The sequence below is a fragment of the Takifugu flavidus genome, chromosome 6 (assembly GCF_003711565.1).
Source record: "Takifugu flavidus isolate HTHZ2018 chromosome 6, ASM371156v2, whole genome shotgun sequence".
NCBI classification, from domain to species: domain Eukaryota; kingdom Metazoa; phylum Chordata; class Actinopteri; order Tetraodontiformes; family Tetraodontidae; genus Takifugu; species Takifugu flavidus.
The window spans coordinates 6,047,923-6,070,633 of NC_079525.1; the positions used below are offsets into that span (position 1 = coordinate 6,047,923).

At 47.4% G+C, this 22,711-nt stretch overlaps 1 protein-coding gene across 1 annotated transcript; it reads right to left on the reverse strand.

The window, feature by feature from the left end:
• Positions 1-15,074: 15,074 nt before the first annotated feature.
• LOC130526849 (homeobox protein unc-4 homolog) lies at positions 15,075-19,782 on the reverse strand. Its single transcript, XM_057034827.1, has 3 exons — positions 19,122-19,782; positions 18,148-18,323; positions 15,075-16,504 (listed from the first exon to the last, which is right to left on the reverse strand). The coding sequence occupies exons 1-3, from the start codon at positions 19,384-19,386 to the stop codon at positions 15,407-15,409; spliced, it is 1,539 nt and encodes a 512-aa protein (XP_056890807.1). The 5' UTR covers positions 19,387-19,782; the 3' UTR covers positions 15,075-15,406.
• Positions 19,783-22,711: the final 2,929 nt, after the last annotated feature.

Here is a 22,711-nt window from a genome sequence, read left to right on the forward strand (position 1 = left end):
GCTAAACTAGACGCACAAACACTCCAGAGGAGAAAGCAGCCAAACAAACTGGCTGTGATAGAACTGACAAGTATGCATTATGGTCCAGCATATGAAGGTGTGTGTGTGTGTGTGTGTGTGTGTACGGGGTGTGTGTGAAGATAAGAAGGTCCGACTCCGCCCGGTTTTGTAATCAGCACTGATTCTTTTGATGTGCAGAGTTGAAAAAGGCTCTCAACAGGCCCGTTCTCCAAACTGCTAATCTCTCAAAGGTGGTGAAGAGGAGGAGAGGCAGGAGGAAGAAAGGGACCAGTAATGAGGAAGGAAATGGGGAGAAAAAAAAGAGAAGGGGAGGGTGGGGAGTGGTGGTCGGAGGGAGGGGGATCAGTGAGAAGGAATCCAGACTCACGGAGAGATGGAGGGAGAGAAGGGCACAAATTGGAAAATGAATGAGAGGGGAAGCGATAAGAACTCTTGCTTTTGAACTTGAAGAGCTTAATTTGAAATGTCAGGGCTGTACCCCCCTCCCACCGCCACCGTCCTCTCCCTGCCCACCCCAACCCCACGCCGCCCCCCCCAGGAGTCCCTGTTGTGCAGTAGTGTGGATTAAAATAATTAAACAGGCTCTGTTTTAATTAAGACAATAAAGCCGCGAGTCTCTAGGTAAGACCTGGGAGAGATTGAGGGAAGGAGAGCGAGCGAAGGAGGCAGAGAGATGATAAAGTGGTCTAACGAGAGAGGCGTGATGATAGGAGGTGTAGAGGGAGATGCATTATCTTCCTCACTTATCTATCTTGTCTGTTTCCTAGGATGAGATTGCATTATCAGTCTTAATGTACGTATGTTTGCAGCACTCCTACATGTACCGTGTGTGTGTGTGTGTGTGTGTGTGTGTGTGTGTGTGTTGTGTGTGTGTGTGTGTGTGTCTGTCAGCAGCTGCTTGTTTAACGGCTCAGGCCTGCATGAACATGAATGTAAATTCGTCTATATTGCTTTTTTTTATTTTTTTTTTTTTTGCAGCACATGCAGCCGTGCGTTCTCGTGTGTGCACATGCATCTTTATTTCGTCTCCCCCCTCGGCCCGCTAATGAAATATTTATTTATTTCTGTGAGCCAGGGCGCCGGGTGGCGAGGAACTCAAATGAAATGTCATATCTCATTGTGTCCTCCAGTGAGGAGGGGGGGCAACAGAGGGAATACAGGGACAGAATTGCTACTGAATTATATAGGGAGGATTCAGAGGGGAGTGATTACAAGACGGAGAGGGGGGGGGATCTGAGGAGAAAGAGGGGGAGAGCGATGGGGAAGAGAAGGGGTGAGAGGCAGTTATTCATCTCCCATCTCTTATTGGCGTGTTGCTTTGCTGTCACACTGTCAGCCTGCGGTTCTGAGCCGCAGATGCTGAGCTCTGACTGTCGGGACTGCTGTTTGCTGTAGTGCTGCGTACGCACGCACACCTGCACGCACGCACGAGCACGCACGTACGCACACATACACTGAAATGAGTTAAAGCCACCCATCAAGACACTCCAGAGGGAGGACTGGCTATTGCTTATCTGGTTTTAGCTGTTATCATTACTTAGAGAGCACACACACACACACACACACACACACACACACACACACACACACACAGGGCCTTGCCACCAACCTGGAAGAGATTAGAACTTGCTCATCTTGACTCATCCCTACTTCTGTTGCACAAACATGCTCAGACACTCGAGAACTCACTGACGAGAAGCTGGTTGATCATCACTTGTAAGACCAAATCAAGTTTCTCACTCCCGTTATTGCCGTTATTGTAACTCTGAACATTAACGCGGTTTCCAAAACAAGCAGTAATTGTCTTGTGACGTCTCCCACACGCTGGCAGTCAGCTGTAGGGACGGCCTCGTTGAGTCGTAAGCTTTGAGTCATTTCCTGTTAACTGCAGTCAATTAGAGGACGGAGCCTGTTCAGGCAGTCATGTGTGGTGTATTTATGCTTATTACGAGGATATTTACTCAGGAAATGCCCTAATTTGGAGTACTTCTACTTTAATGCCTTCATGCTGCTTGATTTTTACTTGTTTCTGCATAAAAAATGGAGGTTATACAGAAATGATTCAGCAGATTTTGTGAGATAAACATGTCACATTCACTCATCTGCCTCAGGCTTGTTAGCACATTGCTATTAGCTTCTTGCCACCTCAGAGCCATGGCATTCACAAACATTCGATTTTGTTGGTAGAAGGTAAAGCAACTGTACAGCGACCGGGCTAGCTGTATAGCTAACTAGCTTGCCTTCATAGGAGTTGTTCTCATGAGCCCACATGTCCACAACCAACAAACAAACTGTGAGAACACAAACAACCTGACTGCCGGACAGCTGCGCCGCTCTCACCAGGGTTCTCCCTGTCCGTGAAAGCTTTCTTTACGGCCTTCCCTGAAGGCAGCTCAGAATGACGGCTAACACCTGGGTAATCAATACAGACCCAATCAGAGTCAACTCTCCATCTGTTTTAGCGAAGGTCGGATAGCTCCGCGTTCAAAAAGCTGCAGGTGAGGTGTCGAAGGTGGGGAAGTCGGCGCTGGACCAGCGACGCCCTCCATCCTTCCACCAGCGTCTTTAAAGTCTTAATATTACTGTCAGGGATCACCAACAAAAATAGATTTGCGCTTGAAACGTCGGTCTGAAATGAATTTTCGGGCCAGAATATGACTTCAGGCCAGGAGCAAGAAATGAGACTGTCAGACGTGGCGTATTCAGTAATGAAATCCCCCCTCATCTGCCACTGCAGGCCAGCCCCCAAACTCCACCGGCACCCCCGAAGGTAGCGAGATGATCCGCAGGTCAGGTCACATCCTTCCCTACCCTGCCTTTGAGTTTCAAGCAAGAGATGAGATATTGTGAGGACGCGTTCTTGTTAATTTTCTGCAAGATTAATCACTTTAACTACGCTTTAATCGCTCCTGCTCGCCTCTAAGTTCCCCTTAATCACACTTTTGACCTTGCTGACACGTGTGTGTAAGGTTCAATGAACGGGAATCCAGACAGACGTCCCGAAACCGTAATATTTGACTTTGCTCCAGAGAGGTGATGACATGCGTCGTCTTCGCTGATTGGGTTTAGAAACTTCAGGTCTGTTTTGTGGTTGAGGCATCTGTGTTTATCTGGCGTCGGAAGAGCGAGGTTAAAGTCTGGCGAGCGTGGAAAGGGCGGCAGAGCCGGTAATAGTAGCAGGCGTGTGGGAGTGTTTAATGGAGAGTGGAGTCATTTGCGCTTTTTAATGATGATTAGAGGAGGAAATTGGCTCAGATTTACAGTGTCACTCATCACCGAGACAGAGGAGGGAGAAAATAGAATAAAGGCCTCTAAATTGTCTCATGCTCGAGTGTGTGTGCGTGCGTGTGTGTGTGCAGGTGTGAGACAGAAAGAGAGAGACCCGTAGCGTGCGGCTGACCCCCCTCATCCTCCCACACACCTCCACTCGCAGAGGAAATGTATCACTTAAACCAACTGCAGCTCAGCTCACAGAACCTAATGAATCTGGACTCAATTTTACGCCTAGCTGCCTTCAAACCGACACACACACACACCCTCTCCCTCTCACACACACTTAAATAGGCCCGCCGAGACGGCCTGGGCGCTCCCGCAGCAGGGCGGTGGTCTTTGTTGCAGCAAAAATTGGAAAAGTGTGATTACGCCGCTGATTGGCAGAAGAGTCTTTTCTCGGACTTTTCCGTCTTCTCATCAACACTTTATTCTTCCTTTTGACCCTCCGGAAAACTGCAAACCTCCCGCTGTCGCAGCCCCGTCTCCTCATGGATGCTCGTCTCTTCCTTTTACTCCTCTGAGATCCAGCCGTAATCCCGGTGTTTTCACGACTTGGAACGGAGGACTAAGAAGACGCCGCTTGTGATGGTTTTAGCTATGTTGGTTAACAGCTAATGCTAACTGTTGCAACCTCATCAACCTCGATGTCAAAGATCTCTAAGCGGAGCTTAATTGATCTGTCAGGGTTAAATGTTATCTTTAAACTATTCTATCATCAGGAAAAAAGAAAAAAAGCTTTCCCTGCAAACATCATCACAGATGGATCCAAAAAGGCTTTGGATGATACTCCCACTCTCACCTTTGAAATGTTCATTTTAGAGCCACACTCTTTAGTTTGGTCAAAACAAACTCAGTAAAATGTCCCACCTCTTGACTTTTGAGTGAAAAGCTCTTAAAAAAAAAAGCGAAAAAGAACTGACATTTTGTGTAAGAACCATTGAAATGATTTTGATTACAGATGGTCTGAGAGGAGAGCCGCCTTTAAAACACTTCCCTTAAAACGGTGTGTGTGAGACACACCAGCCAGTCACACACGCCGCTCCGAACAGGCATTTCTCTATTAAGATATGTAAATTTATAATCTCTCAAAAGCCCATTTTTCCATCAGTTTTTCATTCTCTGGTTCTGTCAGGCTCTCTCCCGCCGTCTCTACAGCCACGGGGACGCGTCTTTGTCCCCAAAGGCCAGTCGTCGGGCGCAATTACCGTCGGAGAATTAGAGACAGGTGCTGCAGTTAGCACCGGCGCCACGTAGGCACAAGTTTTCGGGTTCTGCTCCGGTTTGGGCCTCTCTGCATGTCCAACCCCGGAGCCTGGATCCTTTGGCGTGCACGCTCACGCACACAGAGCATGCCAACTGTTACAGTCGCCCAGCCAGGATGACCATGTGTTGATGTATTCTAACGTCTCCGTCGCGGCGGCTGGACTTTGGACGTCGCGACACCGGATCGGTTGGGTTTCTGGCCCCCGAAACCCAAATCTACACTCGCTGAGATCATTAGAATAACCCAAATAAGTGTTCACACATGCCCACTCACACACCTCCTAGAATCAACACAATAATTGAAATATTTTCAACCTGATTACGTCTGGCCTGCTGGCTAGGTCTGTTGCTAGGGCTGTGCACCCTGGTTGCTAGGGGGAGTAAATCATCTGGCATTATTTGATTTCTGCTCCAGATATGAAGCCGTTACGCGGCGATTAAATGTCTCACAGCTTCGACACCTTGAGGGAGGAAAAGAGCGAAAAAGAGAGAGAGAGAGGTTGTATGTGTGTGTCTGGGGGGGGTGGCAAAAAGGCCCCCCATGAGAAGGAAATATGAGAAAAGGTGAGAATGATGATGCCTAAATACACTGTGTGTGTGTGTGTGGTGTGTGTGTGTGTGTGTGTTGTGTGTGTGTGTGTGTGTGTGGGAGAGGGAAAGAATAACAGAGTAATAAGGATGAAATGTTTTCCTGCACTTCCTCGTCTCGGTTGGCTGTTCTTTCCTCCAGACGACTGGCAGGTCAGTGTGTGTGTGAATAGCGTGTTGATGCTAGCATACGTGTGCGGCTTCCGATGGGGCCGAGCCGCAGCCATCCTGCGGGTGCGGGTGCACTCCGGAGCGCTTTGCAGCGTGTTGATATGGAGACGTCTGCAGTGTCGCCACGAGGGCGACACGCGGGATCTGCGGGCATTCTCACATGTTTATGAAACACAAATGGAACCGAGAGCCCCCGCCGGAAGGCACGTTCTAACGCGGAGGTTGGCGGAAGATTAGGGGAGTGGGAAGGTTCTGGTCCAGTTGAAGTTTATGTTGGGCACCACGGAGCTGCAGCTCATCGTTGCTGCTTTTATTTCCAGAGGCCAACTTCTCTGCAGAACGTTCTGGACCCTCAAACACTTCACTAGATTAGCCTCCTCCTGCTTCTGAGCAGTGCCGCTAATGTTTTCTTCGCAGTCGTGAAATGTGTCATGAGTTGATTGAGTGCTGTCCAACATGAGTGGAGGAGACAACAGGGGCAGCAGCAGCAGGAAAAGGTGGAGGACAGACTCCAACAGGGTTTTGAGGCAGCGAGCCCTTCTGACAGGAACGGGAATACAATACAGCTGCTTGGTGAAAACAGTTGGCAGAGGGAAGGAGGCCCGTTAGTCTCCAACCAAGGGGGTAAAGATACAGCTACACTGAGGAGGAAGAGCAGGGGTGCAGCTAAAACATGAAAAGCAAAGTAAAATGTAAAGGAAACTGTTAAACATAGAGGTATTTAACTTTAAGATTCTACTACAGTTTATTTCAGGCCTCATAAATATATACAACACTGTGGTGTGTGTGTGTGTGTGTGTGTGTGTGTGTGTGTGCGTGTGTGTGAGTGTGTGTTCTTAGCTAATTCCAGGCTGTGTGAACAAGCTGTCGATGGTGAGATGACAACAAAAGAGACAAGTGACTGTTGCCCCACTTCACCTGAAGAGCCTCCAGACCGTTTTATCTGGAGTGCCTCAGATGGTTCTCCGTTTGATCACAGAACCTTTTCGACACGTTTCTACCCACGTCCGGGGGGGTCAAAGACCCGTTTGGTTGTGGGCAGTTTTAGCACTTTAAAGTGAGCAGGGAGGCGGTCCTAGCGCGCGAGCGACTGGCGACTGACACCCGGCTGCAACACAGCCAGACCGACTTCGCTCTAACAAGCTCGTTGACCTCCCGACCTTGTGCTAAGCCTGGCCCTGATGTGCGAGCAGGCGCTGGCGTCCCCTCGAGATCGGACATTTGACTGGAAACGTGCGACAAATGTACATGTTTGAGTCAAACGTGAGGTGAAACCCTTGCTGGGAGCTGCTGCTTGTGCTCATTTCATACGTCTCATTAGCCGACCGCTAGCGTTGGCGCCGCCATGATGCCACCAGCTTGTTTATGCTCTCTTCCACTCCTGTAATATTAGTCACACTTTGGCCTGTTGGCGGAGGATCCTCGTGGGTTTCCAGCGGAAAGTACACCGCTGTAATTGCCTTAAACCTGTTTCTCCCTTCAACTAGTCAATATGCTCGCTGTGTGTGAGGGTGTGTGTGTTCCACTGGTCAATAAAGCGAGCGCTGAGAGGCAATTGGTTGTTTTTCCTCGCCTTGACACGTTAAACGCAGTCACACTTCAGGAAAACGCAGTCAGGCAGGCTCACGCCTGGGCGCGCTCATTACGAGGCTGTTGGCTAAAACGATATCGATTCTGTCCCGTTTTCAACTTATTTTCCCTCATAACCCCTCAGAGCTCAACCTCGCTCGCCGAGAGTCTCTTAAATCACGCCCACATGCAAAGGGAAGCGTTTATTCATAAGTGCGCGCTAATAGAGACGGCGCGTTGTCGTAATTAGCATTTGTTGACCCAAATGACATTTAAAAAAGATAATGGACAATTTCCTCTGAGTTGTTTACGCTCGTAGAGCTGATTTATTGTCTCTGTGATCAGTCGATCATAGTTGGTGTTCTAATTAAATCCAAACGTTTAGCTGCTGCTAAATAGTCCTGCTAATGTTTTGTGTTTTCTCCAAACAGGCCAGTTCAGTTTAATTCCAACGGTGCTTTTACAAGGGTCAACCCCCCCCAGGCCCACGATCCAGCTGGGTTGTCTGTTCAACCAGGTAGAGATACCATCTTTTACCAGGGATCCGTTTCCTTTGGGAAAACTGGGTTTGACAGAAAACCCGGATGGATTGGGACCTTTTAGGACTGGGATGATGACCTTTGAATTGGAGAAAACCAGAACTTGATCCATTAACATGTGTTTTTTAGATGTTTAGCTACTAAAAGACACCGAGCATGTTATTTTACAATATATTCATGTTATTTTACAATATATTCAAAACTGAATATGGTAAAATTCATGGCAACTTTTCTGTAATTTCCTGCCTTCTCTGTGGCTTCCTCCACAGTGACGATTACTGATGTTCCTAATTGAATCTAAGCCGATCTGCCAGGAAGTCGGAGGGGAGCGCTGTTTGTTGGAGGCAGGACTGTGAGCTGCAACACCCTCACAGCTTCCAAGAATAAATCATTAGTGTGTTTGGCTCCAGAGGAGACGGAGACAGCGATGTCATCATTCACGCCAGAGTCAGATAATCTATTCAGATTAGCCTGTGCGTCATCAGACTCCTGTTTATGTTTAGTTTTCCACCTATTTAATTTCTTAATTAACCAAAATTTAGAAAAAAAAACTCCATTTATTAAGCTATCAACCCCCCCCCCCCCCCCCCACACACACACACACACCCCCCAACTTCCCCACTCGTACCTCTGTCTTGCTGCACGCGGACATCGAGGCGCTCGCACGCACATCTGGAAACGGCGTTTAGCGCTGGTGGAGTCTCCGGAAGCTTTCACACTTCATGACTCATTAACCTGCAGGCCTCCTGTGGAAGAGTCCAGGGCAGGGGTGGGGGGCCGAGGGGGGAGGAGAAGGATGGACAGAGAGGGAGGACAAGTTGGACACGGGCAGGAAAACAAGACGGTTCGAAGGGGGACAGCCAAGCTCGATTTACACTCTGATAAATAAGGGCTCTATTCAGGTTCTCACTGTGAGAGTGTGTGTCTCAGTGTGTGTGTTTGTGTGTGTGTGGGGGGGTGGTTTGTCATACACTCGTGTGTGTTCAGCTGTTCGTCCTCTGATTTGTCACCTGATGCCCTAAAAGAGAGGTGATACATGACTGACAGCTGCAGGAACCCGAAGTCCGAATCCTGGAGGAGAAGCCGCCCAAGAGGAGGAGCCGCGTTTATACTTTGGACAAAAAATGGAAGATCTGTCAGCACATCTGGACCAGCAGGGACACATGTGGGTGAAGGATGCGGGTAATTAGCCTGTGGCAGATTTAATAGAAGGTTTTTACAAAGAAAGATCTGACTCGTTGTTAAAAAAATCAATATGGAAGACAAACAGGAAGAGCTGTGAAGAAGTCCAACAAATGTGTGTGTGTGTGTGTGTCCAGGGTTCCCGTGTCCAGCCCTCTGTGACTAATGTGTCTGTAAGAGGAGTTCTCCTAATGAAACACTTTTCCCGGAGTGATAATTACACCGGTAGAACGAAGGACGCCTCCGGTTGACGTGTGAAACTCGGCCAACTGAAACACAAACTTCCTCCTCGGAGTCTGGACGGACTCCCGGAACACCGACAGTACGAGCTGGTGTGAGATACACAGCAGCCGCACTTACCTGAGCCGAAGCGGCTGCTTAAATCCTCCATTTACATTTGATATCTATAAAAATTAGATTGTGTGCCACCGCCACCCCCTCTGGGTTGGTTCCTCCCTCTGATCTCTGTCATGTCTGACTGGCAGCCTGTTCTTCTGTCTTCAGGTGTCACCGTGGTTGAAATCTCTCTGAGGGGCTGGATGCAGATAAGCTGGAGATGTGGATAAGCCGTGACAGAGCCCGGGTGAGTTAACATCCCCCCCGTACGTTGCAGCGATACCCAAACATGCCAAAGGTTCCCGCCCTGAAGAATGTGGTTGAATACATCAGACCCAGACCTGCAGAACAATTCAATTATCCCGCCTTCCTTTGATCAGTGTTTGATATGCGTTACATGGGCGCATCCTCGCTCAAATTTTACGACTTAACAGTCGGGGCTTTTCCCATTAATTCTCGACACACAAAGTTACAATTTGCGCTCTGGGATTTATTGAATAAATCTGGAAAATATTGGAGAATTGCCCTGGGAGCGGGATGGAGGGAGAGATTAGCGCGGCTGAAGTTTCTAATGTAAACTGTTGGGCTCGTACGAGCTGGGATCAGACACGTGAAGTGTTTAATTCTGCGCTTTAATAGATTATTCTGCCTTTTTGGAAATGCGGGAATGCCCTCGCGAGGTTCCCAAATCCCTCTGTTTTTCCCTGCCCTCGCTTCGCCGACGACGCCCCGACGAGTCTGCTGTGATTTCCGTAAACATCGTCGGGGTTTTCCAGCTGGCAGGTTTACAGGCGACGTCTGGACCGACGGGCGGCTTTGGCCGCCTGTTCAGAAATCCTTTAAAATTCAGGGATTACCGCCCTCTGGGATTCTGGGACATGGCGGCCCTGTCGGCTTCGCGCATCAACATCATCGTTTCCGTGCAGCAAACACGAGAGAAACGAACGGCTGCGTTACGTCGCTTGTTCAGAACGGCCGGTCGAGGAAATAATGGAGGGTTTTAACGAACGGGAAGACGCAGGAGGCAGGTGGAGTTAAATCCGCTTGTCATCGTTCCAATTAGCTCCGTGCTGGACGACCTCTGGAGATACTTCACACGGACAGATGACGATCAGGGATGATGTGATCGTCCCGATCAATGACGTGAATAAATGTTCCGTTGTGCGTTGTGGGTCATAAAGTTGTCCTACCAGTACGGAGCTGGTTCCCTTTCATAAAGCAGCGGTAGTAAAAGGCTTCCAGACCCGTGTAAACAGCAGAGACGTGAACTCACACTCTTTTATCACACAGCTCCACAAAGGCCTGATTTAAATATGTTTCCTGCGTCATTGTGCTTTTTTAAATCAATGCAACGGTGATTCTGCTGAGTCAGCACAAAGGTTTCGGTTTGTTACACGGCGAGGCCTTTCTGCGTGCATGTTCTGGCCCCCCTCTAAATTGCTCCAAACATCTGATGGTGCTTCCTGCTTCTCCTGCCCTGTTAGAATTGCCCCCCCATGACCCCGGTTAAATGGTCATTAGCAGATGATTGGAGGGATACGTACAATAGCGATAGCTGCCTTGTTTGCTGTCCGTTACGCAAGCGCTAACGTGACTACGGCGCCGGCGTCTGGCCAATCAAAGCGTATTGATGATCGATAGGCGCTGTGGTAGTTTGGCGTGTTTGAATCTCTGGTCAGGACGTGTGTCTGTCACCTCCGTGCTTCACTTAACCCCAATCAGCCTGTACCAGACCATTTATTGACCAGTTTACTGTAGATAAATAACACACACCTTCTGTCGGTCTGTATGTGTCTGATGCTGAGTCGATGCGACACCTCGGGGATGGCCCCGGTGAAGATGGGGGGGGTGCGAGCAGGGGCGAGGGAGGGAGGGTGGCGTGCCAGGCACGCTTCTCGCCGTTTTTTTCTCTTAAAGGAGAGGTGTGTGAAATAATACCCGCTCATTAGGAGCAGGCCGGCTCTTGGTTAATTCATCCTGGACTGTCACGGGCTTGTGTACGACCCCCGGGTAACACATAAATCACTGGCAGAACCAAGCGGCCGAGCGGCGAGCGCCGTGCCCCGAACGCCGCTGATTTATCAACCAAATTACTGCGAGTCCTGCACGGCCTCCCAACACTTTGCCGAGGAAATCACCGACTAACCCCTGAGCGAACCGATTTATTGAAAATCTGTCCCCCTCCACCTCCACCACCCCCCGCCCCCGCCCAGCCCCACTTTCTGTGTCACTCCACTCATCTCTCACTGACTTAATTAAAATCTATCCCGTTGGCTCGTTGGCATTTATTACAACCAGTGGGCTAATGAAACAAAGAACACGACAAAACCAAAGCTGCATTGTGCCCATAAACGTTCATTAAACCACAACACACTCTCTCCCTCTCCCTCTCTCTCACACACACACACCATGCAGCTGCTGCCTGTACAGGCCTACTTATTGTCATTTTAACAAGGTAGGATAACTCGGGGACGTGTGTATGTCACTTGTTTATGATTTTGCCTCTTCTGTGTCCTCCTGAAGGCCTACGTGGTGACTGTGGGCCTGCATTAATGTGCTAAATTAATGAATCTCACATGTTTTATGCAGAACGTGAACTCTGTGTTTTCTTTTGTTTCCCAGGTCAGTCGCTTTCAGGTACACTAATGAATCAATATTTTAGGGAGGTTCAAAGGCTAATATTGCTTTTGAAATGTGTTTTTATTGCCAAATGACATTCGGTGAAGAACTTAAGTCTCTCTCCCCATTTAGAGTCATTGAGGATAAATTAAACCACTTCTGTTCTAATCCAAACCTCTAATTCTGTCTTTTCTTCAGCTGGCCAACAGAATGTTTTATATAATTATTGTAAAAAGTAAAATTAGCAGCTGTTCTTGGGAAAAAAAATCCTAGAGAAAAATTCTAAAAAGAAATCTGAAAAGAAAACAGAATATTGAGAAAAGGGTGTGGGAAAGAAAAGGGTGTGGGAAAACATCTATAAAATCTTTGAATCCTGCACTGTTCTAAAAAGTCAAAAATATGTCTAGATTTCTAATTTTCCATAAATTGGCCTTTCATTTTCCCTAATGACACTATTGTAAAACATCAATTATTTTACAAGTTTCAATGCAGTTATAACAAATAGAATTGACATTTTAGGGATATATCAGAAGTTTGTTGGATAATCAAGGGATTGAGATGAATATCTGGAACATTTTCTTAGTTAAGGGCAGAACATTGTGAGGTTTGGTGGATCCTAGAGCTGAGTTCTGTGCAGAGGAGATGATACCAGAGAGGGGTGGAGGGCCAAGGAGGGGTGGAGGGCCAAGGAGGGGTGGAGGGCCAAGGAGGAGTGGAGGGCCAAGGAGGAGTGGAGGGCCAAGGAGGGGTGGAGGGGCTTCCTGAAATTACACTGAAATTAATTTGTTTCTATTAAATGAGAATAACACATATTGTAGAACTCAATTAACGTCAATTAATCCTGTTTCTAAATTGCTCAGGAACAGAACCAGTAAAGCACATTTTCTTCTTCTGTGGTTTCTAACCTCAGGGTGTTTTTTTCTCTGCTGTTGGAGGTTATATGCAGCCACTGGACTCTCTCCTCCTCTCCTGCGCCCCCCCCCTCTTGAGAATTGGAAATGGGGGGATGGAGACGGAGGATGTGGAAGGTGCTAAATTAGCTGGCTGATCCGCGCTCATTGCCGCATACACATCCCCCTATTACCGCGCCGCGCCGCCGCTTAATATTCCGGGCATGGCGGGCGCGTCTAGATAGCAGATTTATCAAATGGGAAAATGAATGTATGATGATCAGTTAAATTGAAAATCAGCGCCCGGGTGACAGGCCGCGCTGACACCTCGGTAATTAGAAAGAAAAATGATGGCGTCCGAATGCATAATAGAGCAAAAACAATTTACGCTTTCCCCCCACGCCGTAATGATCGCGCGCTCAAATTGAAAATTTCTCCCGGTTGAAATTGAATTCATAAAGTGTGATGCATGAGCGGCACGGACCCAGCGGGGGGGCCGCCTGGTCCAGGCTCCCCGTGATCGATTGGTCGTTTGTGCCGGTTGCCAAAACACCTCTCTCCCTCCCTCTCTCTCCCTCTTTTCTTTCCTTCCATCTCTTCCAGAACTCTTTTCTTTACTCACAAAGTGTGTCTTGCACGTTTTGACACCGAGGACCAATAACAATTCGTCTTGGAGCCATTTGAATGATTTATCACCCGGGTCACGTGATCTGCCTGAGCAGGCCTGCAGAGGCCTACCTGTGCGCGGGGACTCGGTTCTTAATTCAGTGATAAATTTGCGTGAGGAGACAATGTAAATGTAGGATTTGTTGTCATTATATATAAGGGCGCAGACGTTTACATCCCTTTGCTGATGTTGTTTGTGTCTGGCTGCTGCTTTAAAACGTCCGTTAGGTCCAACGGTTTTTAAATTCGAACTGTTTGGCCATCATCTGCATCATTAAATGGCCAATTTATGGAAATAAAGTTCCTCAATTTAAAGGTCTGTTTTCCCTCATTGTCTCAGCACACAGAAAGGACTTTGCCAGAGGGGATCAAACCTATTTCTAATTAATCTCTCTCTCTCCAAACTGAGCGCTTATAATGGAGCGGTTACCTCCTTCTTCCAAAAAGGCAGAATAAAAGTGGGACTTTCTCACGCCGCGCACGGAATGAACGATTTAATGTGATTGTTTCGGTCGAAGGGGACGTTTCCTGAGGCCTAGTGGGAAAATAATGTCCTTATGAATTAAATAATAGGGTTATTACTTTCATTGATTTTAGCTGTCTGGGAATTTAGTGTTCAGCCTCGGTCTTAACCCATCCTCCTCCTCCTCCTCTTCCTCCTCCTGCTGCTGGTTTTCCACTCCCTGCGCGTCCTCTCCTCTAATTATTTTCCTATAAGCCTCCCGATTCCTACAGCGCAAATAGCAGAGTCACCGAGTGAAAATTATGTAAATATTATTAAAGGGACTCAGGCACGGAAATTCATTTTAGGTCGGCGCAGCAAAGTAAAGCCCTGTCCCTCGGATCCCCCTCAATTTATTTGCAAATAAAGGCGCGGTGACCGGGAGGGATCAGGGATATTTAGCCGGGCTGTCAACACTGCTCCTCCGTGCGCGCTGGCTCGCCAGAATTAATGCTTTTAATAATTGGGAATTCAGTTTCCGGGGAATTGGTGGCGTTTACACTTCATAAGCTAAACACTCCACCCCCACCCGCCACTGCACGAACTCGCGCGTGCCTTTTTTGTCGTCACGCGCATATTCAACTTTCTTTTCACGCTTTAAAGAAATAGTCCCGCCAACAATCGGTCCAAAAAAAGTATTAATCTAAGCCTGGCGCGTCACCCCTCTCCCCCAGTCCTCCCCCTATCTTTATCAGTCTCCCTCCGCCCTGGGGGACCGGCGGTCCTATTAGAACAAATGACGAGGGGCCCCGGCGCTTTTGTAGAAAAGGCGCGTGGCAGGCGGGGCGCGCGCCTGTCCTATTATGTGCGACACATGATCAATAGGACGATAACGCAGCAACATCAATATAAGCGACAGAACAATGAGGGATATCATCGAACATCTATCTTAATATAGCCGACTACAAGGGCCGCCTGACAGCCGCTGCAGCTCATGAAAATTCCGCCCCACGAATCTGCCTCCATCTCCGCCTCCCATAGACTATGCGCACTCACGCACGGCTGCGAACACGCACACATCCACGACGCAGCTGGCGCGGCTATTATTTTCCCATTTCAATTTGACACCCCTGCCTTTCATGCTAATTCTATTATTGTAGGAAGTTTATGTGATTCCATATCACTGGAAATCGGTAATGTCTAATAACCCTTTGGGCTGGGGGGGGGGAGTGGGGGGTGTCTCCAGACCCGCGGCAGCCAGTGGGAAAATAATTACTTTCATATCAAAACTCAGCAGGAGGTGCAGGGTCCTATAGCCCCCGGCCACTAACCTCATTCCAACTCGGCCTTTCAAATGAATAAATTTGTTAAAGCAATAAACACAAACAGGCAGACGGACTTGAGCCTCGGCTTCGACTCCGCACGGACGTGCAGGGGAAAAAAGGGGGATTTATCCAGCTGCCCTGATCCATGATCCTGCCACCCCCTTAAACATGGCCCCAGACAGACAGTAAATCCATTTAAACAATACTTTTTTTTATTTATCAAAACGTTTACATATAAATAGCATTTTCTCATTTTTACAGTATCTGAGGATTTTTGTTGTAGGTTTTTTTTAAGCCTAGCTTTTGTTACAAGAATGGACAGATAACCTGTTCCAAAAGGTGTTGAGGAGGCTTCCAGGGGGGGGGGGGCGGGGCTTCTGGATTGATCACACACTATGATTAAAAAATAGAGGCGGATTAAGTCTCCTGATTCCTGATATGTGTCTCAGCAGAGCTTTGGGAATGTTTGGACAGTCTGCACGGTGTTCCAGCTCCTTTGTTTATGTTTGCTCCTCGCAAGTGTTAGTCCATATCAACATCCTCTCCATCTGTTGCCGGCGCTTCTTGACAATCTGTCTCAAGACATTCTGGAGACGCTCGCTCCTCTTTTGCGCGTAACTCTTGGTAGCCGTCGTTGGCGGCTCTGGAACTCTTCTCGTCTTCACTGTCTGCGGCCGGGATGGAGATCAGTCTGGCCTGACCCGCTTCTGTGTTCGACAGGGGAGAAACAGGAAGTCGTTCCCCTCCGCCGCCGTCCTCACAGTCCTCTGCGTCTGCTCCATCCGGCCTATTGCTAATGTGTTCCCGGTGACGCCGCGCGGAGCCGCTGTCCACGTTATCCGAGTTCAGCAACTTAGGGATGAACCCAGAGAGGTCAGAGGAGGTCGGGCTGCCTTCGGCGCTCTCGCACCTCTGTCCCAGTCTAGAAATGCTGCTGTCCTGACAGGGCGAGGCCTTCAGGGCTGTTTGGGGCACTAGAAAGCCCAAGGGCTGATGGGTAATGGGGTAAAGCAAGAAGTGGCCTTTGCCCACCAGCGTCCTGGATGAGGAGAAGTCCAGTTGGGATTTCCTACGTGGCGTAGCGTCAGAGAGGAGGCTCTCAACGCTGAAGGGGTTGCGTTTCTGCAGCGTGGAGGACCTGGGCCCTCCGGGGCTGGAACTATGTGTGCTCTCTGGAGAGATCTGCTCTGGTTCTCCTGGAGTTCTTTGGTTTTGATGGTTTTGTAATTGGCTGAAATTGTGCCGCGTTTGGTCACAGCTGGATTCTGTTTGATGTCCCGCCGCACGTTTTGCGGTGGGAAGTTCAGCGTGAGTAGTCCCGTTATGGCTGGAGGTCTGCTGCTCGCTGTCGGTGAACTGGGAAACGCCGCTGTCGCTCTCCGAACCCCCGGGCGTGTGGAAGCTGTCGCCCGGGAGCAGTTTGCCCTGTGACTTCAGTAGCTTCCTCTCCTGCTTCCGCTTCTTCTTCTCGGCACGCTCCTGTTCCCGCCGCGCGATCTCCTCGGGATCCATGGGCTCACCGCTGCAGGTGGTCGGGTGGGAGTTGTGGGCAGGCCGCCCCGGACCCTTCTTTGTATTCTCCTTTTTCCTCCATTTTGCCCGTCGGTTCTGAAACCAAACCTGCGCACAAACACAGAAACAGCAGGAATTTAATGACATGTTCCCCGTCACAAAGTTTGATTTACAGTCCGACTATAGTAATCACAGTTTTAATTGGTGGATTAATTCATAGATTATTTTTTTCATGCTTGAGAGGATCATTAACATTTTTATTGGTATAGGTGTGCAAACTTTTCATTTGCATTACTGTTAAATAAATGCCACTTTATCTTTAATTGGCTGAATTTACCTTTAATTAGTTTAATAATCAGAGGTAATTGTAATGTCACTCATCAGCGTATTAATAATGGATACAATAATCTGAGTCTGATGATCAAAGGGGACCTTTTGTGTAGTGTACCTCTGTGATGAGGACACAACCTGCATTAAAAATCATGGTTCAGGTTGTTCAGGTTTTTTTGTTGTTTTGGGACATTTTGTTGTCTTTCTTGAGGTAAAATTAAACCTGAATGAAGTACACTTGACCAAATGCCACCTTGGACAAACATGCACCTGCCACGATGCTAAATCAGCGTCAATGTCTTTATCAGATACGAAAGGCAAAACCAGCCCGCAAGTCCAAACGAATGAAGCCCCCTTTGTCATCTGCGGCTTCTTTGTTTATCCTGCAGCTCTGAACATCTGAAGAGTCCATCAGGTTAATGGGTCACAGAGGTGGACCAGCAGATGCACACATGTGCGTGTTAATTACCAAAGAATCCGCGTAATGGCCAGCTCCACCAATTACTGCCTTTAATTAGACCGCGGCTAAAGCTGCCACATCCCGTGTCTGTGTTCTCCCACCCTCGCTCCTGCGCTCAAACACATCCCGGACACTCTTCCCTCCGCAGGGGCCGCAGAGGCAGGTTCCCCCGCCTCTGAGCTCTCGCTCCCCGGCCCCTGGGCTCGCTGAAGGCCGCGTGTTCGGCGCTGATAACGCCATGGAGTTCACGCGCACGCAGCAGCCGCCAGCATTGCATAATAAGGACGGTGCACCGACATCATGCGCGACAATGGTGCGTCTTATGAATTGTTAATGTCGGTTATATCTTTCGCTCCCCCCAAAAAATGACGATAAAGGAGCTTTAAGCTGCTTGAGGGAACAATAATCTGAGGTTTAGGAGCGAAATCCCCAAACAACATCCAGCAACGAGCTGTGCTTCCGTCCTGCTTTCACAGATACTCTGAATATCACAAATGGGTTTAAATAATAAACCCACTCTGGCTATTATTGTCGTTAAATTTAATCAAAGAAATTAATAATATTGTTATCGATAATGTGATTGGAAGTGATTTGTTTTGTAAAATGTTAATCGTTTTTACACATTTAACGAATCCTATATGTGTACATAAGAAAATCTTGACTTTTGAACGAAATATCAAAATAATTCGATTATAAAAGCGTAATAACGAATGGTTACTCCTTGGTTTGTTCAGCGAATGGCCTTCTTTTTATTAACCAATAAATCAATAGGTTGCCTCCATGCATAATTCAGGAGACCTTTTATTGATGCTTTGGTAATTGACAAACAGCCCCCTCAGCGGGCTGCAGGCCGCAAACGCTGGCACCGTCTGATCAGCTGAGGCTTTATTTGTCGTTTTTAAAGTCTGATGTTTACTTCATTTGAAAAACCTTGACTTCGGCGATGGTGCGGGGTGGTTACCTGTACTCTGGACTCCACCAGGTCGAGCCTGAGCGCAAGCGCCTCCCGCATGAACACATCTGGATAGTGGCTCTCGTTGAACGCCTTCTCCAGCTCCTCCAGCTGCCAGCCGGTGAAGTTGGTCCTGGTCCGTCTCCGTTTACACCCGGGGCTGTCCTTATCCGGGTCTCCAGAATCTGTGTGTGCGTGGGAGAGGGAGAGCGCCCGGTTAGCGTCACTAGACATTTAATATCGAAAAACACGACCTGTGACTCACTTTAGCTTTAAAGACGCCAACAGCAGAAATGATTAGCGGGATAAAATGATTAAAAAGATAAATGTCCTCAATGTATAAAGCTCTGAAATATCCTAAAGTGATATTCAAACTAATTGATAATATCGTATTAATGTCGTAATAAAAACAAATGTCACCGCCGTTATTAAAATTAATTTTAGGTTAAATAACCTCGACAAAATATTAGCTCAGATGTATTAAACAGGCATTTAAAACACGCACAATGCTCCGTAAGTGCAGTAGCCTAATATCAACACGCAGGGTCATGATTCAAAACATTTAAACATTTTTCACGTTTAAAACGTCCAAAATCACATTAATAAGATTCCCTCTGGTCACGTGTCTCCCCAGGAACAAACAGCTAATATTAATAAATGATTAGATTACTAAAACATGCAGGTTTACCGCAAATACTATTTTTTCCCTCAAAGAAACAAAATAAATGACAGATTAATAAATCATCTCAATAACGGTCAATTCAGTTTTGGCCTCATAGCCAAAAAAAACCCAAAATCAATACAATTTTAACCTTAGTGTAAAAGATATTTTTAATATTCTAGATATTTATCAGCCTGTTTTGTTTGCTGATATCCTCAGACGTAAAATGCGTTTAATTCATCACGTAAATCTCTAATAAACAAATCTTTTTTCTTTTTTTAAATTTATTTAAAAACATTGTCGGGACATCGTCAGACCTCACCGGAGAGTTTGAACTGCTGACTGTCGGGTGACAGCAGCGGGTTGGAGTTGACCACCGAGGCCGAGCAGGAGCCGTTAAGTAATCCGTCTATAGAGAAGGGGACGGCGGTGGCGGACTGCAACTGGTTCCCGCTGGCGAGCTCGTAGACGTGCTGGTGATGGTGATGGTGGTGGTGATGAGGAGCGAGCGGGTACGGGAAGCCCACCAACCCGCCCAAAGAGCCTCCAAACTGGGCGTGAGGATGCTCGAGTACCCGACTGTCCATGCTCGGCTGTTCGGCTGTGGCGGGGCCGAAGTGAAGCTGCAGTGGGGGAGGCAGTGTGGCTGAACATGCAGTCAAGAACCAAAGGGAAGGCAGGCAGAGGAGAGAGGAGCAGCGAGGAAGAGGAGGAGGAGGAGGTGACGGCGCAGGGAGAGGTCGGAGGAGCCAGGCTGACGGCCGTCTCCCGCGGCCACGGTGCGGTCTCTGAGGCGCTGGAGCTGCGGTCCAGCCGAGGTGTCAACCCTGCTCCTTCAGTCCGCGAGCCAGCTCATTAGGGCTCCTCCATCTGCGCGCGGGACCAATAAGAAACGCTAATCGGCCCGTGACGTCAGAGGCGCGGTTAATGGAGTAACGGAAGGCAGAGCGCGAGGAAGAAAAAGAGGAGGGAAAGGTTTCTCTCTGCCCCCCCCTCGCTTCGTTCGCTAATTACACCTGACGCGCTCCTTTAATTCAGCCCAGTCAAAACAAAGGAGGCGGGGCTTAGCGGGCGGGCGCAAACAACCAATCAGTGATCGATACCTCGCGCGCGCCTCAGCTTACGTCTGCTTTGTTTTTGTCATATAAAATCCTACTTCAGGAGAAATCACTGTTTTCCTCGTGGGCGCTCGTGTCCTTTTGCGTGCGCGCTCCCCCCGCGCGCGTGTTTTACAGGGGCATTCAGGGGCAGATTGATCCAATAACAGCGCCTTTATCACCTCCCCTTTTCCCGAGCTGTCACATTGAATTTTAAACTACAAGCCTCTCCACATCTCGCTCTCTCTCTCTCTCAAACAGGAAACCAGGAAACGCATGCGCAAGTGCGTGTGTGTACCTCAAAGTACAGAGAACCGTTACTTTTGTGCAGTTATTTTAGACATTAAATGATTACGCAGTAAAAAGCTATTTTCAAAAACAGAACACATGAAAAAAAGAGGGTCTCACCCCCCCACCACACACACAAACACACACAGACACAATTTTAAATATATATTACTAAAAGGGTTTCTGATCTACAAATGTTACACCAGCAGTCTGAGTTCAACTTACAGGAAACGTCATTAGCATAAATAAATCCAGTCTTTTATTTGCTCACACAATAAAATAAGAGCAGTCTGGACAATCTTAAAGACTTTACAAGCCTAAAATCTGCATATGAATGCATCAACATTATTTTTCTTTTTTTAAATTTAATATTTAAAGCAAAAAAACATGAAATTTCATACAGATTGTCAGCGTTGTGCTTTACATTTTGTCAACTAATTTTGCTTTAACAACATATTGTGTTGGATCTTTCATCATGAGACCTGTCAGTCATCTGTTATTGCTTCATCAACTTTGTTTGCCTCAGTTTAACATCAAAAATTTCAACCTATCATAAAAAATAAGGTTTTATCATATATGTTGGAAAAACATTGAGATAAATTCAATTCGACTTTATTGATACAGTTTTGATTGTGTCACCCTGAGTTTGATCTCTGAGCAAACAACAGTGGCAGGAAAGCCTGTCCTTTACCAGGAGGAAACCCCAAGCAGAACCAGGCTCATAAATGAAGGATGTTGAGAGTCAAGACTCATCCACATTTACTTTAACATGTGATTATAGTTAAACATCTTCTGAAGTAGTTCCTGGGGACCATGATAGACAGAAGCAAACCAAATTTTTCTTAAATCAGGCAACAATTTCCTTTTTTTATCTGGGAAGACAGCCGCAATTAAAATTTCAAGTTATCCGATCAAGTTAAGGGCTCCGACTAATGCAGGGGAAATGGTTCTCGACCTGAAGTGTGCATTGGAAAATGAAAGGCCTGGGACCGGGCGTCTGTGGATGGAGTGATGGAGAGAGGTAGAGATAGAGAGAGAGAGATTATACATATAAATTGTAAACGGTGTCGCAGGGGCCAAATCTTCCCTGAGGCGATGACTGCTTCATTTTGTGTTGAATTTCTTGACATAAAGCCACCCGCGTGCTGGTGAATACTGAATGGTAATCAGAGCTGGTTGAATAAGTGCACCCCCACCCCCACCCCCCATTACTGTGAATTAATTCGACTTTATTTATCCAATTTCTGCAGCTGACAGAATGTTAATTTGAGTCGAGATTTCTCTCTGCTGTTCTGCCCGCGACCCACAGCCCAGGGATTGGCGAGTTGTAATAACCTGAATCTTTCACCACAAGCTCCGATAATTGTTACCTTATTAGCATGTAAATTGTTTAATTAATATTATTATGAAGAAGCGTATAATCCCTCAGTTACTTGACCCCCAGTCCGCACGCGAGCAGGCTCTCTGCATTTTAATGTCTGGCTTTTAAACAGACTCTTTAATGTCAACCGATTGTCGGACTGCCCCCCCCACATCTTGGTGCAGCTCAGAGCAGCTTGAGAGGCACCCTTGATGTCCCTCCCTCTCCATCCATCCTTTCTTATTCTTCTATTTCTGATGTACATTATTTCCCTCTGTTTTCAACATCAAACCTTGCTGCCTTCTTGTCTTTTGCTGTTTTTTCTTTTCTACCAAGACCCCCCCCCCCCCACACACACACACACACACACACACACTTACCCAGTGGCCATGCAGCCCAACACATGCAGTGCTGGATGAAAAGCAGCCCTTGACATGGGGTCCTCAGAGACCGCAGCATTTAAATTCTCTCCTTCCTTCCTCTTCCAGTTTTTCCTTTTTCCCCCTCCGTGCACGAGTGACATTGTCAGATGTTAGCTTTAATTAATTTGATAATAAGACGGGCGACTCGTGTGCACGGGCCTGGATTTGGCTCAAGCTGTCCTCATCTGTCCAAGCAGCCACAAATGCAGACAGGAAGAAGAGTTGTTGCAGTTGTCAGAAATGTTCATCAATATCCCCAGTACAGCACCAGTACAGCACATTTTATCCCTCTTGCCGCTCACCGGCCCCTGGAGCTTCACCTCCTCTGTTTGTCTAAACACTCTAAAATAGCCGATATGAAACCAATATTGGGACTGACGTCATGGTTTTGCTTGACCACCGATGTTAAAGCCATCAGTCATTGTGTCAATTGATGATGATGATGATGATGGTGGTGGTGGTGACGATCCAATTGGTAGTTTGATAACTACTGGATTGATGAGCATGACTTTATCTTACAGATGTTTATAGTTCCTGCTTCTGATTGAAGTTCCTAAACTGCCTCAGGAGCATTTCTCTTATCATAATAAGGAAATTAATTTGTTTTATGTAATGATTAAATGAAGTTCAGGGCCTCAGATTCTGCTGGATGATCTATTAGGGCAGCAGAAATCAATCATTTAACATGAGGCAACAGACCCAGTTAGAGTTGTAAATGATTTCACACTACTATTTGGATAAACTC

Excerpts from the sequence above, each read along its gene's own strand:
- LOC130526849 (XM_057034827.1), bottom strand. The coding sequence starts at position 19,386 with ATGGACAGTCGGGTACTCGAGCATCCTCACGCCCAGTTTGGAGGCTCT. Across the intron at positions 18,324-19,121 it reads TCAGCAGTTCAAACTCTCCG|ATTCTGGAGACCCGGATAAG; the intron begins GTGAGGTCTGAC and ends ACGCACACACAG. Across the intron at positions 16,505-18,147 it reads TGGTGGAGTCCAGAGTACAG|GTTTGGTTTCAGAACCGACG; the intron begins GTAACCACCCCG and ends GTTTGTGCGCAG.